At 42.1% G+C, this 22485-nt stretch overlaps 2 protein-coding genes across 2 annotated transcripts in view; both read left to right on the plus strand.

The window, feature by feature from the left end:
* Positions 1-2623, plus strand: part of LOC311326606 (alpha-1A adrenergic receptor-like) — a gene marked incomplete at both ends in the record, with an annotated part of 29098 nt that extends 26475 nt beyond the window's left edge. Inside the window, 2 exons of the mRNA XM_084459542.1 lie at positions 1598-1992; positions 2567-2623. Of these exons, the coding sequence (XP_084315668.1) occupies positions 1598-1992; positions 2567-2623 (452 nt within the window). The remainder of the gene's footprint in view (positions 1-1597; positions 1993-2566) is intronic.
* A 5102-nt stretch (positions 2624-7725) lies between these two features.
* On the plus strand, positions 7726-9165 carry LOC311326608 (gastrotropin-like; the record flags this gene model as incomplete). The annotated part of the gene is made up of 4 exons (XM_084459544.1): positions 7726-7792; positions 8049-8209; positions 8555-8644; positions 9106-9165. The coding sequence occupies 4 exons, from the start codon at positions 7726-7728 to the stop codon at positions 9163-9165; spliced, it is 378 nt and encodes a 125-aa protein (XP_084315670.1).
* Positions 9166-22485: the final 13320 nt, after the last annotated feature.

Genomic DNA, 22485 nt, shown 5'->3' on the forward strand with positions numbered 1-22485 from the left:
AATGCCTGTGTGGTGGCACTCACAAATGATGGCGGCTAGCGAGTAGAGCAGCAGGTTCTGCTGGATTTTCCTCTGGCATCATTGAAACGTGAGAATCATTCAGCTAGTATTTGCAAATCTAAATATAACGTTACCCCTTGTGTGCAATATAAAGAAACCTTGACCAACGAACAAGCAAGCAGTATAGTATGTCATATATGTCATGTAGCTAGCACCAGCCAGCGATCTATGAAAGCAGCTTAAGATGGGGTTATTTTGATAGACTGACTTGAGAATCTACATAGTTACTTTCTCACCTGAAAACAGTAAAACAGTAAAAATGTTAATAAGTGACATAGTACCCATTGTACAGACAAAATTACAACAGCTGAGTAACGGCGACATGTGAGAGGATTGAACATCCTGTGACGTCAGCGGCTCATGAATGAAACCCATTGGTTGGCTTCAAGTTAACGCTTCAAAAGTTGAACTTTTCTCAACTTAGCACAAGCTACACGAGCAACGCGACGCAATGGAACCACAACACAACCACAGTTCTGCATGATGCCGCTCTATTCAAAGTGAATGAGAAGCATCAACGTTGAAGCCTGAAACGCATACATGCGAGTCCAGCGTTAGTCAGCGGTGGTGTCTCTCTCTCTCTCTCTCTCACTTATCTCTCTCTCATCCTTTCTCTCTCTCGCTCCTCCCTCCATTCATTCTAGTGCACCTCTGTTGACAGCCTTGGTCTGACCGAGTGCGGATCTGAGGTTCAATTATGATGCATCTCTCCTCTGGAAGAGCTTCTTAAAGGGGTGTTTGATCCAGGGGCAGATAAGATTGAGGCCTAACCGTTTTATGGGGTTAGGTAGGCTGAGGCGCATACCAGACCCTTCCCTTCCTTTACGTAAGAGATCCATATGGCCCTGTCACAGGAATGCTGGGTAATCTCATGCTTTCCTGATGGCGTTATCAGTTGATCACAACTGCAACTGGAGCAGCAATGTTATTATTGGAGAACAAAGTGATTGTCGATAGCTTACATATTACACATAGCAATATTACACACACCATTTTATTTTTGTTTGTAGTGTGACATGTTGAAAATGTCACACCAATCTGTTGTTTTAACTGTCTTTAACATCTAAAACGAGTCCATTGTAGCCCAGTCAGACTAGGTAGTGTTTATCAGACCCAACCGGAGGCTTGACACTTAATATGTAACGATACACTGCCACCTGCTGGACTACACCGTTTCAGAGCACTGCAATGACAGTGTGATGAGCAGGCCGTGTTATAACCAACAAAGAGTTATAGGGATAAGACAAGGAGTAGGGACTTGATTGAAATCCAAAACTAATAACTAAAAAACAAATAAAATTTCAAGGATATTTCCTATTTCCTGACACTAATGAACCAACGATAACATGTTCATGAACGTTCAAGAGACAGAACCCCCGGCGGGAATTACAAACGGGAGTTACAAATTCAACAATTGTAATAACGCCATTACCCTCGTCAAATTCCTAGTATGTGTAAACCATGTACATAGGTTAGAAACAGATTCAAGATCTGTTTATTCGCTGTGTGCTATAACCTGTTCTCTCTTGCTCTCCAGGGTCGTTCAACGTGAATCTGCGCCCCCCTGAGACTCTGTTCAAGGTGTTGTTCTGGCTGGGCTACTTCAACAGCTGCCTGAACCCCATCATCTACCCCCTCTACAGCAACGAGTTCAAACAAGCCTTCCTACGCATCCTTCGATGCCAGTGGGGCAACAGGCAATGCGCAGCCTGGCAGGCCTACAACCGCTGCTCCTACCTCAGCTGCTCCGGATACTCCCGGAAGGGCTCGGCCGAGCCCCATCCCCGGCTACCTGAAAAAGGAGCTGGCAAAATGGGCCGAGGGAGAAACGCTCCGCAGCCGCAGAGGAACGCAGTCCAGACCAGCCCCTCAGCACTGCTGCCTGGAGCCCCCACAGACTGCCTGTTAGGGACACTGAAGGAGGAGGTGGGGGTAAGGGGGGGTCACGGTGGGACGGGGGGGAGGGAGACCAGCGGAGGGTTGCATGCGTTCAGACAGAATGAGGAGAGGGAGGCGGAGGAGGGAGGGGGAGGTACACCGGAGGACAAGGTGTGACGTATTTGATTCATTCCCGATGGGGATTTGATTGGGATTTGAATTATATGCAGAATTTAATTCCACAACTGTGTTGAGTTAGGGACTGAGTCATTCCTGAGGATTTGAACAGGAGTTGAATCACTCACAGATAAACATAATCCACCCATGGGTCATGCGGTATTGACACCTTTCTGTCAGTCGTCTAGATTGAAGCACTATATTTCCCAGAGGTCTTTGGGAGGAAGTGAAGCCAGCGAATCAGCAGTGATTCACCACACATACTGTGAGCTGTTTGAATCAAGAAAGAGACAGGTGCATGTTTGTACTAACACTGTATCAGGTCCGGGACTATATATACTGAGGTATGTGACTTCCAGAGTCTGCCATCTATAAGAAACTACACCCACATCAGATACTCCAACCGTTTCTGTTTGTTCTGAGTGACTTTAGAACTCCTTATTCTCCCCAGAGCAGCAGGAGCTCTGTAACCCGAGGAAAAGAGCTGTGTAACGCGTGGTTCACCTGAGAAAAGTAACGACTGCATGTAACATGTCAGGTGAAGAGCAGACAGTCATGTTTTCTGTTACTGTCGCTTGATATCTTTACGATGTGATTGCGCAAATAAAGTATAATCTGATCCATCTGGTGTTCAGTGAGAGTGTCATCTGGTTGGTCATGTGAGAGGTACTTTCCCCAAATCATTTTGATACTGAAAATGTGATGATATCCAATGTAAAATCCAGACTGTGATTCACACCATATGGGACAGCCAAGATGTGTACTTGGGGCGGCTGTAGCTCAGGAGGTAGAGCGGGTCGTCCAATGATCATAGGGTCGCCGGTTCGAATCCCACCTCCTCCTGTCCACATGTCCTTGGGCAAGACACTGAACCCTAAATTGCTCCCAATGAGCAGGCTAGCACCTGATGTCGTTTTGTGCTTTAGTAGCCTAGACAGAATTCACCTTTTCTCCAGTAGACAAAATTCACCCTTGCTAGGCCATAGACAGCGCATAAATAGCCACACTGAAGTTGAGTCCATGTAGAGACCTTTCCTGGCAGCATTTTTACCGACCAGTCATTTCAATAAACAATAAACAGCTTACCAGTTGCACAACCGGACACAGGATCCTCGGTTGCCAAGGCTACTGTTTAATCTTGACCTGGCTAGTAACCAGGATGCTAGTTCAATACATGATTGCATTCTTCTATTACCCGACACCCACACCTAATCTGTTTTATGACTTAGTCAAGACCTACTTAAGAGGGAATTCTCTATGGGAGCTTAGCTTAGCTTGCTGATGCTGCTGCGCTTCTTCTGCTCTCTGCTCTCGCATCCACTGTGCTACGCAACAACAATGTAATGTATGTTCTCTGCCTTAAGTCTGAAGCTCAAGGCTAATTGTTACAGCTACAACAATGCTTCTGTTAAATAAAAACCAACGTTAATGACGTGCCAGTGGAAGCCTTTCTCTTTGTCTGGAACGGACTCAATTTGCATCATAAATGACGAATAGGATTGGAATTGAGCTACGAACACCACTCTGGGGGATCGCAAAGGAGCCATTTGTCTGCACAGGGGGTGCCAGAACCACAAAACCAAGGTAAGACAGCCTTGCCTTGGTGTAACAATCAATTGGCTATCCCTGTGCAGATACAATGCTTAAAAAGAGCTCCCAAGAGTCTTAAAGTGTAACTTACAAAAAAATAACAAACATGAACTCCAACAAGAAACAGTTCATTACCTCAGATGACTTGAAGAGAGCCAATGAACTGAATGACTTCTTTTTAAGATTTGATTCACAGAACGACTCTCCCGTGTTGACTTTTGACTCACTTGAAATTGACTCGGTTTATTGTGTAACCATTGAACCTAAACAGGTACAGTCAACTTTCCAAAAGGCGGGTAACAAGAGATCTGTGAGACCAGACGGCTTGCCTCCTTTCTTGCTCAAGCAGTGTGCAGCTGAACTAACTGAGGCTTGGTGAACCATCTTTCAACGTGCTATTGAGAGTCATACTAAGCTATGGAAGAAGTCCACTATCATCCCTATTCCTAGAGTATCATGCCCTGTAGAATAAGGATTTTAGACCAGTGACCTTAAAGGACAATGCTCGTTTTTGACAACCTGGACCTTATTTACGACATATTATAAGACGTTTGACTCACCGAGATCACTTTGGTGTAGTTCGGAGGCCTGTAGAATAAATTTAAAATCCAGCGCGAGCCAGTATATCCATGTAATGGCGGTGGTGGGGGCAACGAGAATGCAGCTTCTAAAAATCAATTTTCTGCCGCGAAACGGTTGTTTTCATCAATCTGTCTTGATGAATCGCTAGTTGTGCTTACATAGAGAGCGTAGGCCTGTTGTGTTGTTTTTCACATGCCTCTGTAATATGATCTTTAGAAACGTCTTTAGACACGAAATAGCTTCCTCACTTGCTCCAGCACGCATGCGCACAGCGCACAGCGTGCTGGAGCAACGATTGCGCGCTGTGCGCATTAGTGCTGGAGCAAGTGAGGAAGCTATTTCGTTTCGAAAGACGTTTCTAAAGATCTTGGCATGTGAAAACCACAACAGTTATGCTCTATGTAATCTATGAAATGTTTCGAAAAGGGTTATAGTAAACATGATCATACCTGTAACCTCTCCTTGTCTTGACCCATACCAGTTTGCGTATAGGGAGGGACGCAGCACCGAGGATGCTGGAATCAGTGTCCCACTTAAAGGAGTAGTAAAGGGAAAATGCATGTTTAGCCCTGTTTTAAGGTTACTTATGATCATATACAATGGTTCAGATCAAAACATTGACAAAACTAGCACTTTTGAGAAAGTAGACAGAATTGCACTCAGCTGACCTGTATTAGGCCATGGCCAGTGTATGAATAGCCACACAGCTTTGAGTCCTTATAAGTTCCCTGGCAGCATTTATACTGACCAGTCGTTTCAATAAACAGCAGGTGCAATTGCACAACCAGACACAGGATTTAATAAACACCAGCGTCTTTGACGGCTTCTGGAAAATATCTGTCTGGAACTGAATCCATTTACATCAAAAACATGGAAAAAGCTACCAACACCAGACTCTGGGATTGCAAAAGAGCCATTTTTCTGCACTGGGTGCCAGAACTACAGAACCAAGGTAGGCTAAACAGTCTTGCCTTGGTGTAACAATCAACAGGCTATCCCTGTGCACATACATTGCTTAAAAAAGAGCTCCCAAGAGTCTTAAAAAGTGTAACTTACCAATAAAGAACCAGTTAAATTTACAATCATAAATCAGTAAACCAGACGAGAAAATTGCTAGTCTTGATCACGTCCTAGGATCATTGATAAATTAGACTATGGATAAAGGTTATCTGTTTCCCTGTACAGAACAGGGTGGTCTAACTCTTAGAATGCTAAAATTAACATTTAACATTAACATCAAATCACCCTATAATGAGGTCCCCTGTCTCATATATATCACAAGGGGGAAATACACTAAGTTCAAGTGAACGTGCATATAGCCGATGTCCCAGGGTGAGTCTAATTAGCTGATTGCCCAGTAGGCCTAGTTAGGCTCAGCTGATGCCCATCTGATCATTAGCTGAGATGGGCAGGGATAGGCTAGGCTGGTACATGTTTGACGGACAAACGAACGCACGCACTTTACAAAACATAGTGAGGTTTTCATTCAAGAAAAAGGTACAGTATCATACCTTCTCCTTCTGTGCTGTTTTGTATTATTTCAAAGCAATTGAACGGGCGAATCATTCTTTGTTTCACTCAAAACATGTACCACGTTATCTTTGTCATTCGGAGGTGTCAGAGAGTCGCCTGACAACTGCCTATCTTGTCTGATACTCTGAAACACAATATCTCGAGACAGTTCCGTTTCCCGTATGGAACACAACAGACACATGAACAGGAATGTGTGTGTGTGTGTGTGTGTGTGTGTGTGTGTGTGTGTGTGTGTGTGTGTGTGTGTGTGTGTGTGTGTGTGTGTGTGTGTGTGTGTGTGTGCCACTGCCACAACACAAATACTGTAGCTTGACCAGTATGTAAGATTTATATCCTGATAAACAGTCCATTCAAAGTCCTTTCGTCCACTCTGCCTACTGAAAAATCTCCTGATAAAAAACAGTCCATTCGAAGTCCTTTCATCCACTCTGCCTACTGAAAAATCTATGTTTAGAACTGGGGTTGGTTGCACAAGAAGGGTTTCTGAAACAGATCTGGTGCATCTGTGATCCAATGGAAAACAATTCTCTGTCCTCAGGCGTCTCAGCAGCTTATTCTGGTTATGATAGGATCATATGAATGGCTTTTGATGTCACTGGTTGTCATTATCCACTTCTCAGAACATCAGAAATAGCACTCATGCCTCTCCATGTCCCTCATCACTGGAAACAAGTCAAGATGGATGTGTTCCAATCCCAGCCAGGACTTATGATGTTAATCTGTTTACAATGAACCATCCAACAGAAGATCCAGCTATGTCCCTGTGCCGTCTTTGATCTAACACACTGTGTCAGCTAGTCTTTGAAATGATGTGAAACAACTTTGACCTCTAAATGGATTCTAGTGATGGCAGTTCAAACCCTGTGTCTCTGTGATGTTCCCACGTCGAGATGGCCGTTTCAATCCCCCCCCCCCCCCTATTGAAATGAATGAGGGGATTTTTTTTCACTCGTGAGTCCAAAGAATGAATGGAGGTGAATGGGTGGCCGTGTTTGGGCGGCACTGTGGCCCCCCCTCAGGTAGCACCAGACAGGTGGTGGTTTGGGGCCCTCCAGACTCTCCCGCAAGCACCGTGTCTCTAGCGCCCCCCCACGGGTAGCTGGCTTCACTCGAAGTTTTGTTTTAATTTGTGGATCCGCCCTGTAATTCAGATCCACTCCAAAATTTAATCTGAGTCAGAATCAGAATTTGTTTATTGCCATGCAGTTTTTCAACGTAATAGGAATTTGCTTTCGGTCATAGTGCATAACATGGAGACAACATTGGAGAGTCGAGAGTTTAACATGTTTTTGAATTATGTTTCAAGATGCCCATCCAGATCCATTGTATGACCAAAACGTTGGTAGAGCAATTATCAACTTTCTCGAAAATGCTAGCTTTGTCAACGTTTTGATCTGAACCATTGTATATGATCATAAGTAACCTTAAAACAGGGCTAAACATGCATTTTCCCTTTACTACTCCTTTAATAGCACCTCTTCCCTTGAACACATGAAACCTGCACCAACTTGCAAACCATGACTCATTCAAATTCTATGACATCAATGCTCATCGTCACTCATTTCTTGAAGCAACCTGACAGTGGACTGCACAGGGAAATAGCCTTGCCTTGTTTCTGTACCCAATCTGACTACTTTTCCATGGAAAAAAAAATTTGTATTGTTGGGAAGACAACAACTTGTGTGCATACTGTTTTACTTGTGCATACTTGTGGCCTCAGGAAGTCAGGACTGACTTGAGGCATCAGGTATTTACAGAATGTGAAGACAGGGGAGGACATGGGTGAGTCAGTCATTGACAATGTGAAAGACAGATAGAGGTGTGTTTGTAGAGTTACCACACCTCCCTCTTCTTCTCTCACCTCGTTCTACCACCCTCCTTTCACCCTCCTCTCTTCATTCCATCATGGCCTTCTCAGGGAGGTTTGAACTGGAGAGTCAGGAGAACTATGAGGACTTTCTAGAAGCCATGGGTAAGGTTTTCAATATTGGGTTAGCTTGGTTTAGGCTACATTATTTTAGACTGAAGAGCAGATGTTTATTGTACAGAACCTTACCTACAGTACTGTTAATACTTCCCTGTATCTAGTTTCCTTGCTGTCTCTATTCTCCTTCCTAATCTAACGTAACCTAAATCAAATTAATCTGATCTAAAGAAGCCTAATTTAACTTAATCCAATGTAACCAATAACCTAAGCTAACCTCCCAACTCCTGCACTTTCAACCTAGGTTTCCTGAATGCCAAGACGGACTACAAGGTTGTGACAGAGGTGGTTCAGGAGGGTCAGAACTTCTCCTGGTCCCAGAAGATCCCCAACTGGACCTGGACCAACAGCTTCACTATTGGACAGGAGTGTGAGCTGGAGACCATGTTTGGAACCAAGTTCAAGGTAAGAATCATTTTTATCTCACAGGAACACTTTTGGGGACGCCTATCAGACCAGGATTAGTTAGTCATGTATGGCAGCAAGGGACAACTGCCATGTATGTATGTATGGGATTTTAAGTCTGTTAATGCCACCTCTATGTCAAAATTGGCTAATAATAGTCTTTCAGATGTACAGTAGCTGCTGTTGCTCAAACACACTTACTGCTCTGTGATGGTCAACACTTATTGTGAGGTAGTGGGGAAATTGCATTTAACAACAAAATATATCATGTATATCTCTCAGAATGCCGACCGTTGTGACAAAAATAATTACGTACATGAACCTAATTATTTGTGTTGTTCCTAGACCACTGTCACCATGGAAGGGGGCGAGATTGCTATCCACTTCCCCAAGTACCTGTTCACAGCCCATATGGACGGGGACAAGCTTGTAATGGTGAGAAAGACTGGATTTACAAATAGGGATAAAAGAAATTCCTTAAAGGAGTAGTAAAGGGAAAATGCATGTTTAGCTCTGTTTTAAGGTTACTTATGATCATATACAATGGTTCAGATCAAAACGTTGACAAAACTAGCACTTTTGAGAAAGTCTGATAATTGCTCTACCAACGTTTTGGTCATACAATGGATGTGGGTGGGCACCTTGAAAAATCATTCAAAAACATGTTAAACTCTCGATTTCAAAGACAAGAAACATGCATTTCCCCTTTACTACTCCTTTAAGCAGATGAGAATATAGAGCAAGGGCAGAACTGAGAAAAGACGAGATCACATTAGAGTCCCTACGCCTGTTTAAACGTAAGCTATATCCTCTCTGTAAAAACTCTCACTAAATCCTTGTAAACCAGACACATTCTTTGTAATCCCGTTCTTTTCTCCTCTCTCCCTCTTCTGCAGGTCTGTACAACCCCAGGAGAAAAGAAAGTGACATTTACCAGAATCAGCACGCGGCTCTAACATCACGAAACCCAGCCAGTCCTAACATCTAACATGTCAGTGCAGATCCCAATGCTGGAGAACTCTGGGACATTTGGTGTTAACCATTAACTCCAGGCTTGAATTTGCATCCGCAAACCCATAATACTCAGGGTATTGTGCTCTGGGAGTAAAATATGTTTGTCTCACATCATCATCCCTGCAGTTGCGTATGGTTCAGTAAACAATACAGGAATGTCATGGTATAACTGATGTTTCAAAACGTATTTGCGGTGCTCAAGCAAAGTTGGGCCATCTTTGTTGATACGCCCTTCTAGCAGCCTTGTAGAGGTTAGTCCCTTGAACCCATCACTGGTACATTTTCATTTACAAATCCATTCTTGGTCTGCTTCCCACCTACTTATCTACTCTCCTTTCGTGCAAACACTCCACCTACGGCCTTCGTTTTCAGGACATCATAACGTACTCCATCCCCCTGGTCCGTACTGAGAGAGGCAAAAGAGCATTCTCATATGCAGCCCCTTCCTCTTGGAACTCCTTACAGCTGAGTTTTAAGTTGTCCAATTTGATCTCTCTCACAAGGTTTAAGCGACTATTGTCTGATTTAGTGAGTGTGCCAATGTCATGTTCTTGCACTCTAAGATAACTCTCCCCTGTTCTCATCCCCCATGCACTTTGCACTTTTAGACTTCCGACTTTTATTGTTGTTATTGTTACACATAGTCCTGTATGTTTTATTGTAATTCTGTCCTGTTGTTTGTAACTTAGTGTAACGAGTGCTGAATGATTGTGAACAGGTCACACTTGAAAATGAGTCCTCTAAACTCAACGTGTTTGTTTACCTGTATAAATAAAGGTTAAATAAATAAAATAAATAGTCTGTGGCTTGAAACCTCTCATCTCTATCAGTACAAAAACATCATGAAGCATGTAGGCAGCATATCAACCTATTTAACTGTCTGTTAGCATATTGTTTATCAAAAACAGTACCTCTAACATAAGAGACTGTATATCACAAATTGCCTTTGTATTGTGAATAAATGCCCTTCATGTTGTTGATCATGTAGAGCGGGGGATTCAAACTCGCGGCCAGCGGGCCATTTGCGGCCCGCCACACCCCTCCATCTTGCCCGGGACATGTCAGAAATATATACATTATCTTTACAGGAACTCAAAAAGTAGCCACTACACAATCAAAGACCCAAAACGTGTCTCTATCGATTTCTCAGCCATTGAGGTTGTATATGTGTGTTTCTGCCTCTCTCTGTCTCTCTCTCTCAATGTCTCCTCTCTCTCGCTCACCTCAATCAGCTTGTCTCCGTCCATCTCAGCCGTATAGAGATGCATGGGATACTGACTCAGTTTGCCTCCATCCATGGTGACGGTGGTCTGAAAGGGACAAAATGTAGTTGCAGTCAAAACTCAAAACGGAGAAGAGGCCTGTTCCCATCCCCTTTCTTACTGTACAAAGATGTTCTGTTCTGTAGTTCACAGTGGGGTTACAGCGGATTGGTGACTGAAGAAGTTGGTACATGCTGTAGTTTTGATTGTAATTTTTAGTTCTATGGTGAAATAGAAATCAATTACTCAATGTTCATGGAAAGATACTTGGGAATACTGGGTAGACCTGTTTATCTTCCACCACACCACTGTCTCACCTTGAATTTCACATCCATCACACGCTCCAGCTCATAAGCCCCCCCCACCCCTTCGGCTGTCTCCGGGTGGGGGACAACAATAGGTGCTTAAGAGGGACAATCCTGGTAGTACTTCTTGAAGAGGTGAGTTTTGAGCCTATGCCAACATATGAGCAGTCCTGATGTCGGTGGGCAGTTCACCGTGTGGTCAGGACAGAAAAGAGCGGTGGCCATGTCACAACCTCAAACCTTGTTCCATCTCCTAACTGGAGCAGTTAACAGGAAAACACCTGCACCAGTTTGTGTATAGACAGTATGTGTACATCTAGACCCTCATATTTACCATTTGTCTCCTTCCTTCTCTGACTCCGCCCGGCCACAACCCAGTGCAGCGCAACATCTATAATTTGTATTATGTTCATGTCTTTGTATTTTCACTGTCGTTCTTATCTTGTCTGTACGCTACTATGGTTGTTTTTGTATTGTCACACTGTTGTTCTCGTCTTGTTTGTATTTTGTTCATGTCTTTGTATTGTCACAATGTTGTTCTTGTCTTGTCTGCACTATGGTTATGTTTTTTTATTGACTCACTGTTGTTCTTGTCTGCTGCTTTATACTTAATAAAAATCTAAATTAAAAAAATGTCTGATTCCTTATCGTACTCAAAACTCTCCATCGTGTATTTCCCAATGAAAGCCATGGCAGGAAAGTGCAGAGGAGGACAAGGAGGTGAGGTGATGCGAAGACGATCTTGATGAGGTGAGCTTTTGAGAGCAGATAGGTACAGAGAAGTGGAAGTCTTTTTTACATCTCCTTTATCCTGCCCTCTCTGGTACACACTTTCAACCTCACCTGCCATCCTCCAACACACAAATCATCAAACAAATCTTCAGGGCTGGTGCCATAACTGTACGCCTGGCCGGTACACTGATCATCATAATGTATCAGTTTCACAAAACAACCGTGGGTTTTGCTTAAATTCCAAATGAGTATAGCCTCCATGAGATATTCAAATTTCCGGCTTCGTTTCATTTGAAAAATTGAACATTTCTGATCAAATTTGAATGTATACTTGTTTTTCTCATTTGTGAAGAGAGGGCTGCAGGGCCAGGCATGGCAGGAGAGAGGAGAGGTTCTGACAGTTAGGTAAAGATGCCACCCTTGGTATGCAAACTGATTTGAATACCAAAGAAAAGCAAATGTCTCCTGCTGGCTCCCAGTCTCTCTCCAGCTCATAGGGATATCCAGTATTTAAAGAGAGACATCTACTCCTCTCTCTACATACAGCTTTTTTCTGCTCTCTCTCAACTTCATGAGCTCCAGTTCCTCATTGCTCTTGATGACCATGTCTTTCACTGGGACGTATGAGAGCGAGAAAATGGAGAATACTGCTGAGTTCTTCAAGGCCATCGGTAAGGAACCATTCTCTATTATCTATATTAATTAAGTATACAACATAATATAATAATATTACATAATGTAATTCTACATACAAATTGACATGGTGAAAAAAGTGAGACCATATTCTTATTTCTTCCAGTGTTCTTCCCACTGAGCAAAGACACGTCTAAAAGACGTCTTTTAGATGTCTTTTTCGTCTTTTGCGGACGTCCAAAGACATCCAATTAGGAGCCAGAATGAAAGTTTAATTTAGACGTTCAGATATTGAACCCGTTCTGCACGTCCACAGACGTCTTAGAGGGGTCCAAGCCAGACGTGTGAATATTGAGGGGTCCAGCAGACGAACAAACGGGGTTCAGGACCGACGGACGTTATTAAGACATGATCTGAACGTCTCCCTGACGTTGTGTGTTTGCTGGGTTACTGACGGTGCTCTTGTCCTGCAGGGTTTAATGTACCTGGTTATCTGGGAAAACCGGGGGCGATGGTGACAGAGGTGGTTCAGGAAGGAGATAACTTCACCTGGACCTTGAGCCTGGACTCTAAGACCTCCAGCAACAGCTTCACCATCGGCAAGGAGAGTGAGATGACCAACCATGCAGGAATGACTTTCATGGTAAGAAAATACAGGACTTAAATAACTGTTAAATAACGGAAAGATTATCAGTGAAAAATGAAACACCATCAGTAATGTGCTGTGAAGAATGAACTGAACTCTGTGGTGAAAATACTTTCCTTGAAAGCTGTCGTTGTTTCCATTTTGTATTTCTATTCATCAGATAGATTTGATTGATTGATTGATTGATTGATTGAATCATTGTTCAACTATGTTTGTCAGGCCACACCCAGCCTTGTTGGGGGTAAACTCGTTATCAAGTTTCCCAGGTGCCTTCGCACAGCTGAAATAAGCAGAGGCAAGCTCGTTGAGGTGAGTGAGATAAGTATTTATCATCCATCCATCCATCTTCATCCGCTTATCAGGGGTCGGGTCGCGGAGGCAGCAGCTCCAGCAGGAGGCCCCAGACATCCCTTTCCCTAGCAGCATCAACTAGCTCTGCCTGGGGAATCTTTAGCCGCTCACAGGCCAGTGCGGAGATGTAGTTCCGCCACCTAGTCCTGGGTCTAAAGTATTTATCAATTTTTCATAAATGCTTTGTAAATGCCCCTATTAAATGTTACATTATTTGTCATACTGTCATATCCCACATCATTGACTTGTGAAGACTTGGCAAAATAATTTTCTCTTTATTGATCGAAAATCATCTTCTGAAGGTCTTCTGAAGGTCTTCCACCTTCCTATCTAACATATATATTTACTGTATTCCCTCCCTCTCTCCTCACTCCAGTACTGCACTCTCGATGGAGAGGACGGGGTAACCATGAAGTTGGTCAGCAGGACAATCTAAATCTGTCCCTCAATAGGCTACTTCAACATTAGAGTCTCATTGTGGCCTCTAATTAAATAAAGCCTGTAGAGTTCTTAGCAGAAACTGGAATTCTCTTTTCATCCCTGGAATTCATACCGTTACTAGACCATGTTGATGGTATCTTACTGCTTTACTGAAATAAAACTGACACAGAACAACTCACATATCTCTCTTGATTTATTACGGCAATATAGCAATATAGAAATGTTTAAAATGTTGATGTTGGATCACCTGATTAACCTTACTGGTCAATGAATGCTGAGAAGAGAATAATCTTTCTGTTGTTTTATTCATCATCAAAAGCATGTATCAAAAACATACAGTATCAACCATGCTTTAGGCCTTGGTTCAATTATAGATTTCAGACATAGCTTAGTTCAACAGTTATGTAACAGGATTAGACAATATAACATACCTGTGAACAGATGAGCAGATGTTTGACAACAGGTGGATGTAGCATGCTAACATGCTAGCTTGCTAAGCTAAGCTAAAGCCAGCGTAAGATAGTTTAAGCCTTCATGAGTTACGAGGTAAGCGCGCGTCCCCAGTCTTGTGGGTCCTTACTTTTATACGGTTCAGTGTAGAGCTTAATATAGGCTGTCAGCTGACCATTCTTTAATATGGCCATGAAGCATTGATGAAACATTACCTAGGTCAAGATTAGATCTGACCTATATCCAATGTCTGGATTGACCAATGTTCCCTGTTGACGGCTATTTTGCTGACTGCATGGTCAACTGAGAGACCCTTCTGACCTTCTATGACCCTTAGACTGACCTTTCATCCAATGGTATCTCCTTTGGCCGTAGCTAAATATACACTGGTATGAGAGTCACTAGCAGTCTAATATAGCTTTTATATGACAGCTAGAGACAGAGAAAACCACAACAGACCCCCGTCTGAGGGATTAATTTCCCTCAAAACCAGTAACATCACAGTTGGCTTCTAGCTTAACTCATAAATGTCAATAAAACAACAATTAACATTAAACAATAACTTCAGACAATAGATGCTAACTCAAAAACACACAGTCAATTGTCAAAAGAATTGTGTTTGTTATTCAGAAAACATTAGCTTTGTCTGTAGGTTGGAGTAGGGAGCGGAGTCCTGCGTCTTTGTCCTCAATGTTCATGGGACAGTTGGCGCCAGTCTCCACTGCCTCGTCCAAAACCCCACAGCCAAGCCATCTCGCGAGAGAGAGTTTCTCGAACACATGTGGAGAGGAAACCCACATGTTAGTCACAGTTCTTAACTATTTTTTCTTCTTTCTTGAAACATAAGACAGTTAAACACTTTTAAGACTGTTAAACAAAACAAACAAAAATTCGTACATTGACAGATAAATAAACTGCTTTGTCCTGTTACAGATAACTAATGACAATATGTATATATTAGTGATTATGCATTAAGAAAAGTCATTCTCACGGACATGTTTTTCTGCCTCCTCGCGATGTCCGTTGAAGTCCTTCTGTTTTTCCTCCTCCCCCGTCGGATCCATTGGCACACGTTCAGTCTCTTGCCACCCGTCTGATGGTCACCGTCTAATCCTCTGCCACTCGTCTGATGGCATCCATAGGAATGTCCTTTACCACCCGTCTGATCCTTAACACTCGTCCGATCAGTCCAGTAGAGTGTAGAGGAGACTGGGTAGACTGGCACTCCATAGACGCCTTTCCTTGATGGTCTTTGGCTCAGGAGTCACCTTGCTCCTTTGTTAGTGGAACTTCAGCACAATGCAGAGGTTACAGATGTCCACATTCACTTTTGGGTAGAGGGGAGACTGGAACTCAGCATAGCGTAGGAGTTAGGGTACAATTCCTTCAGCAAAAACATTTGCAATTCCCTTGTTCCAATTAAAAATTAAAGTTATTATACATTTCTAATAAACTTGTTGTGCAGATAAATTTCGGACCAGCGCCTTGTCTGTACATTAACTTAAACTTGCTGCTTGGTTGGTATTGAAATAGAACTTATTTAAAACTTTAACTTGAATTTAAATAAACCTTGCCAAACTCAAACCACACCTAAGGTTGCTACGCACAGTGAGGCGTGGCCAGGCAATTTCAGGCAAGTTTTGGAGCAATGAGCAAGAGAATATGAAGATAACAAGAAAGTTGACATCCCAATGTTCATTTTGCATCAGTTGAGGATTGAACTTGTAACTTCTGACACCAAACAACATCCTCTCTCACTGAGCTAATTAACAACAACTCACGTTTGGTTTTTCCAATAGACTATGTGTCATCATAAAACACTGGTGGTATCTGCAATAGCCCATGAAATATCGTTGTTGATTAAAGTATACACTGAAACAAAGGATACAACAATAGATGTTGCATCATATACTAATGGTCTGCTCTTTAAAGTGTGGATGAGTGGCCTAAGTGATCAGCGTCTCATAATATATTCAACAAATTAAAGAGACAGCTGGTGACAATACTTTGTATTGTAAAACATTTTGATGCATTGTCGCTCAATCTTAATGACACTCTGGTCACTGAGTTTGTGAATGACAGTCTGAAGATCTAATGTATCCTCGGCAGGGGCTAGGTATGTTTGCCAACAGCGATGTCTCCGATTGGTGGAGCTTGCGTTGGATTGTGGGTAATGTAGTGTTGGTTTCAGAGAACAGAATTAAACATTTTCCAAAAATCCAATTTCTGAAATAAAATTCTGAAAGAAATCACACTACATCTATCCTTTATGACAATCTTCGCTGATGTGTTGTCCACGAGAAGTTAGACTTTAGTGGAAGATGAATAATAATAACAACATAGGCAAATACAACCAATCCCCCCCTTGGACACGAAATTATCAAAATAATGCAGTGGACAATTAATGACATGTTTTAACTAAATATACCTAGATGGGGACTGTAATTAATAATTTAATTCCTTAGTGGAGCACAAAGCATTGACCACTCATAGCAGAATTAATGTCCATACTCCTGGCGTTCTAGAGCTATCTTTCTTCACTGTTTCTATAATATCATTTTTATTTCATTTTATTGTATTTTATCTTATTTTTATTTATTTTTCAAAACCCCATCCCCTGGCCTTCCCTTTGTGTCCCTCCCAGAGGTCTGGCTGGGGGTAAGGTGCCATTCTCCTTTCTCCTTGCCCCGTGCGGCATCACATTCCATGTTCCACGCACCTGAACCATAGGCCTCCTTTCGGAACCCTATCGTCCAGCCGCCGGAACCCCACAGTCCAACCGCCGGGCTCACCCGTCAATCACCTCCCCCGTCTGGCGCCAGCCTCGTTGGGGTACACATTCTTTTGGGCGATGACCTCAGCATGTCTCATGGTCACACCTGGCCTTTGGGGTATGATGAGATTTCACAAACAATGAACAGTTGATAATCTCTGACGCTCTCTACTCTACCTGCTTCCTGTAGCTGTGGCCTGTCACCATTCACTACTGCCTTGACCCCGCCCCCTCTCTGTAATGGAGAGAGAGACAACAATGGTCAACAATCCCACTTGGCTTTTACACAGTGGTAAATGCAGGCTAGAAAGAGACCTAGTTTCCTGTCTGCCAGGACAATTTCCACATGTGTGCTCAACACCTGTCTTGGCATTCATGTACTGCTCTGTTCTGATTCTGCCATGTTGCTCTATCTTCCTTTGGATTGAATTAAAAACACACAAATTAACACCACAGTATAATATTTTGTTAGTACAGCTCTAAGATGAAAGTAAAAATACAACAATTCAATGGTAATGACAATAATGGCAATTGATTGCGCTTAAGTCTTAATTACCATACCGACGGTTCATGTTGGTATCCTGACCTCCATTGCTGCGCGACTGGTCTGGTTCCAATTTTATTTCTGCTGCACACAGAGACTTTAACAACAGATTAACAAATTCCTTATTCAATAGTACAATTGTACAACAGTGTAATATAACAATTTGTTCAATTTCTCATATAGTCATTGATTTTCTCTCCACATTCCTTTCTCTCATTATTTCCTGATGATAATAGTGAGTAAAAATCGACTGATTATGATTTGGACAGTTCAATTAAAATTTTCAAAAATATAAATTATTCTAGCAACAATTCAGCTTATAAAACTAACACTATTATTCTAAAAAAAAACATTCTATACCTATTTCTAATATTTTACATCTATTTTCTTATAAAAAATATAAATTATTCTAAACAATGTCTTGCCCTGCTTTTTAACACTACCCTGGCTAAGAGCAAACACTAATTGGGACAATGTTTTTATTAAAAGAATGATTTTATAATTCTCTTTGCTAAATGACTTTGCAGAAGATAAAATATTACTAATTTCTTCCCCTGCAGGGCACTAGATTTCCAATGAATCTTTCGCTTGGGATGGTTAGTCTAGAATATAATTTAGCAAATAGTATTTGCTCTCTCTTCCTTGCCCTCATGTACACACTAATCTTTTCTTTGTCCCGCCTATGCCACTGAGTTTAAATAGTTCACTTAATTACTGCTTCTTGCTTTCCCTATAACTCAAATAAGTCATTGCCTATCTTCCCCATCAGGGATAGGTATTAGTCACTAAAGTCATCACTCTAGTCACTACGCTTCCCCTATTACTTTTTAACAGTAATTTCCAGTCAGGTTAAGCATGTTACTTGGTTAATTGGCTACTCACTCACAGCTCACCTGATCCTCTCTTCAGTGTAGTCTTGATGGTTAGTCTCCAGCTCTCGGACGTCAGGTCACGATGGACAATACAATCCCATCGTAGAACGGACCTTGGCTCCAGAGCACCTCACAAGTTAGTTCAGTCAGTTATTAGATTGTATGTCAATAGAAATATTTATCTCCAGTGGAGATAACATTTCTTGTGTAGTCATGTTGTATTCGCTTGACCCAATGGCTGGTTCACCACGGCCGCTCTGTCCATCCTGCAGGTAAAAATACACTTAACAGATGTTACCCAGCTACGTCGTATTATTAAAGTTTTGATCAGAAACCTTAATCACGTGCCTTCCTACGAGCCTGCAAGATGGAAGACGTGGAGCGGTGGCACCCAGGCGATTAACCAATTAATCACTGGGTCAGTTATTTGTCTTAAATCTGCGCGCCATTCACCACCGGTGACGGCGTTGGCCCAATCAAACCACGTTGGTAGACGCACAGGAATCGATTCTCCTTCACGACTTCGTCTCTCCTTACTCTGGAACAATACTCTTAGGAAGTCATATTATTGTTATGTTGTACATTCATTACAGCAATATTTCCTTAAGTAGTCTATTGTTCTGTAGATTCTGATCGCTTGATATTGTTACGTTATTTCACACGCGTTACAGTGCCAATTCTTAAAACAGTACTATATATATATACCTGTTGTGGCCACTGAGTGTCTTCCAGCTGTGCTGGGGGGGTAACTTTTTCCTCTTGGTTTATGACGACCGAGTCCTCTACACAATGTACTGCAGACCACCAGGTAAGCTGATGACCTGTCCTCCCCATTCTTTCTCAGGACAATAGGTGTCCCGAGCGTCTGGGGAGACAAGCACCATTATTGCAGATAGTACTCAAATCATCATTAGCCCGTTCCCTATTATTTTAAATAATATATATATATATATATCTTCAGGGTATTTCAAAATGCAGTTTCAATAGTTTAATATCATAATTTACTAACAACTAATCATAGTTTTGGCTCAATTCAATATTCTTTGGGGTACTGTAATTTTGTAAGAGAGAGACAGAGACAGAGGGAGACAGTGAGAGAGAGGGGCGGGGGCGAGAGCAGAGGTAGGGGCTAGTGAGCAGAGGGGGGTGGGGGCTAGCCCGCCCGCCTGAGCCGGGGCCGTTGCTATTAATAGCCTTAAGAATTGTGTGTAACCTTCCCCAACTGACGCACACACTGGCCCTGAAGATTTCTGCTCTCCAGCCTGTCTCTCATGAGACACCCTCACTCTCATGAGTACACTCTCCTGATCTCCCAAAAGCGTTATAATAGCACTTTATTCAAATCAGCTGGCTTTTTTTTTTGTGAGTAAGTTTCAGCACATTAGCATAGCTGTAGCGCTTAGCATTTTAAGCATCGTCACAGTTATTTTTATGACAGACATAAACATTATTATCATTTTTTAGTCGTCACTCGCTTTTTCTGGTATTTCCTGACACTTTTCAACTACAATTCATTTACTGGAATCTGGCGTAACCTACAAATGTCACTTGTTTTCGAATTCCCTGGTCTGGTGTTTGTATCCGTTAGTTTGCGGTTAAATTATCAAATTAGGTACCGTACCCGTACAATTACGACCGAATGACTTCTCGACCATCCTACCATGAAATCAGGCCCCGTTTCTACATTCCTTCCCCGCGGAATCGTTTTTATTTCCACTTTTCTGCCAAGGTGATGCGTCTAAAATCTGCAGTTTTATAATCAACACATCCAATCGAGAAGTCACTCATTCACTGAAACCTTTTAGAATTTTAACTTTGGCGCAGGGAACGAAGCCCGCCAGCATCGCCAACTCCTAGGTCATCAATTCATTCCCAAGTTTTTATCTGGCGCCTGTATCACATTTTCTCCTGAGGAACTAATCACTAAATCACTCATTCCAAATTAATCAAATCTCTGGGAAATAGCACTGACTGGCGGTTGATGCTCAAACATACAATTTTAAGCGTCATTTTCCTGTTAGTTACAGTGACAACATTAAACTTATGCAAATTTTCACACAGCTTAAATCTGGCATTATTCCCGTTCAACATTCATTGACCCTTCAATCAATCAGTTCCATATCAGGTTCTTTTGACTGAAATATATTCAATCCTTGCCTGACAACGCCATTTTGATGTTGGATCACCTGATTAACCTTACTGGTCAATGAATGCTGAGAAGAGAATAATCTTTCTGTTGTTTTATTCATCATCAAAAGCATGTATCAAAAACATACAGTATCAACCATGCTTTAGGCCTTGGTTCAATTATAGATTTCAGACATAGCTTAGTTCAACAGTTATGTAACAGGATTAGACAATATAACATACCTGTGAACAGATGAGCAGATGTTTGACAACAGGTGGATGTAGCATGCTAACATGCTAGCTTGCTAAGCTAAGCTAAAGCCAGCGTAAGATAGTTTAAGCCTTCATGAGTTACGAGGTAAGCGCGCGTCCCCAGTCTTGTGGGTCCTTACTTTTATACGGTTCAGTGTAGAGCTTAATATAGGCTGTCAGCTGACCATTCTTTAATATGGCCATGAAGCATTGATGAAACATTACCTAGGTCAAGATTAGATCTGACCTATATCCAATGTCTGGATTGACCAATGTTCCCTGTTGACGGCTATTTTGCTGACTGCATGGTCAACTGAGAGACCCTTCTGACCTTCTATGACCCTTAGACTGACCTTTCATCCAATGGTATCTCCTTTGGCCGTAGCTAAATATACACTGGTATGAGAGTCACTAGCAGTCTAATATAGCTTTTATATGACAGCTAGAGACAGAGAAAACCACAACAATGTGTTGAAAATTAGGTACTTAAGCATTTTTCAAAAAATGCAAAATGTCAGAAAATCTGCAGGCAGTTATAGTATGTACTTGCAGTAAAAAGTAGAAGTACTGTATGCAATTCGGAACTTACCTGTATATCTAGCAGCTCATTTGGACCTGGGTGTTAAGTAGCCTGTCAATCCCAAACCCTCCAGGGACAGTTGAATAACATGTTGAACACAGGGTGGCATTTTGATTTAAAAAGCCATTTATTTAGTCCTGACTTGAACGTTGCAAACAATGCTGCCAGAAACATGTTAACTGGCTGAAAGAAGTTCCAATTAGCTACCAGCTCCGGGGAGTCATGCACACCTGCTCTCTCACACACACACTTACACACACACACACACACACACTGCACTCAACAGCTGTGAATGCCCTTCTAATCCTGTAGAACAGCGCTAACTGTGACAGGGGTGTGGGTACAGTAACTGGCTCATCACAGATACAGATGGCTTATCCCAAACTGTATGAGGCAGGGGGGTGTATTACAGAGGGGGAAGATAAGTTACATCAATAAATAGAGAAGAGGGGAAAGATCCAGCCTGTTAACTTAATGATAGATGCTATTTTGAGTGGATCATAACATCACATCAATGTCAAATTGAATCAAACTGTATGTCTAAAAACATGAAATTACACAAATCCCCGCCGACCAGATCCCTGTTCTTCCACCCAACCCCCTGGTTCACAACAAAAAAAACAAGTTCAAATACTATCCCACAAAACAACAATGGCATGAAACAACACATCATACGTTCGAGGAGCCTGGATGGTCAGTGTATTTGAGTGATTCTGCAGCTTTCCCTCTCCTGCAGAAACGAAAGACAGAAGTCGACTCTGGTCCATGGATCTTAAACATCTCAAACACCCTTTGCTCATCATTTAGATGTTGGTTTTAGCATCGCACAAAGCTCATATTCCTGTGAGTGTCCAATGCCTCCAGTATTTCAGTAGTGGAAACCTGTAATGCCCCTTTAAACACTGTTGATCTGTAGCATACCTTCCAGAATACTTCATTTTCATTAGAGAAAGAATACAAAATAAACAAAGATATACAGTACATCTGTCATCACAGAAATGTCCATAATCCATAAATATCAAACAACTGAACATCAGTCAGAGAAACCCTCCCTGGTTGAGCAGGAAGAGGTAGGAAGGGTTTGTGGGTAATGGAGTCCTTTATACACAATCTACACTAGTCTGGCTCTTAATATTGATTGTTTTTATGTTTTCATGGCACAATTTTTCATACATTGAACATTTTCAGATAGGAGGAGAAAATACTCAAGCCTCAAACCAAAGCTAAAAGAACAGGTAAAATGACTCAGGAGACAGTAAGATGAACGTACCCTGGTTTAGACAATTTTTCTGAG

This window comes from Borostomias antarcticus (assembly GCF_949987555.1).
Source record: "Borostomias antarcticus genome assembly, chromosome: 28".
Lineage (NCBI taxonomy): Eukaryota > Metazoa > Chordata > Actinopteri > Stomiiformes > Stomiidae > Borostomias > Borostomias antarcticus.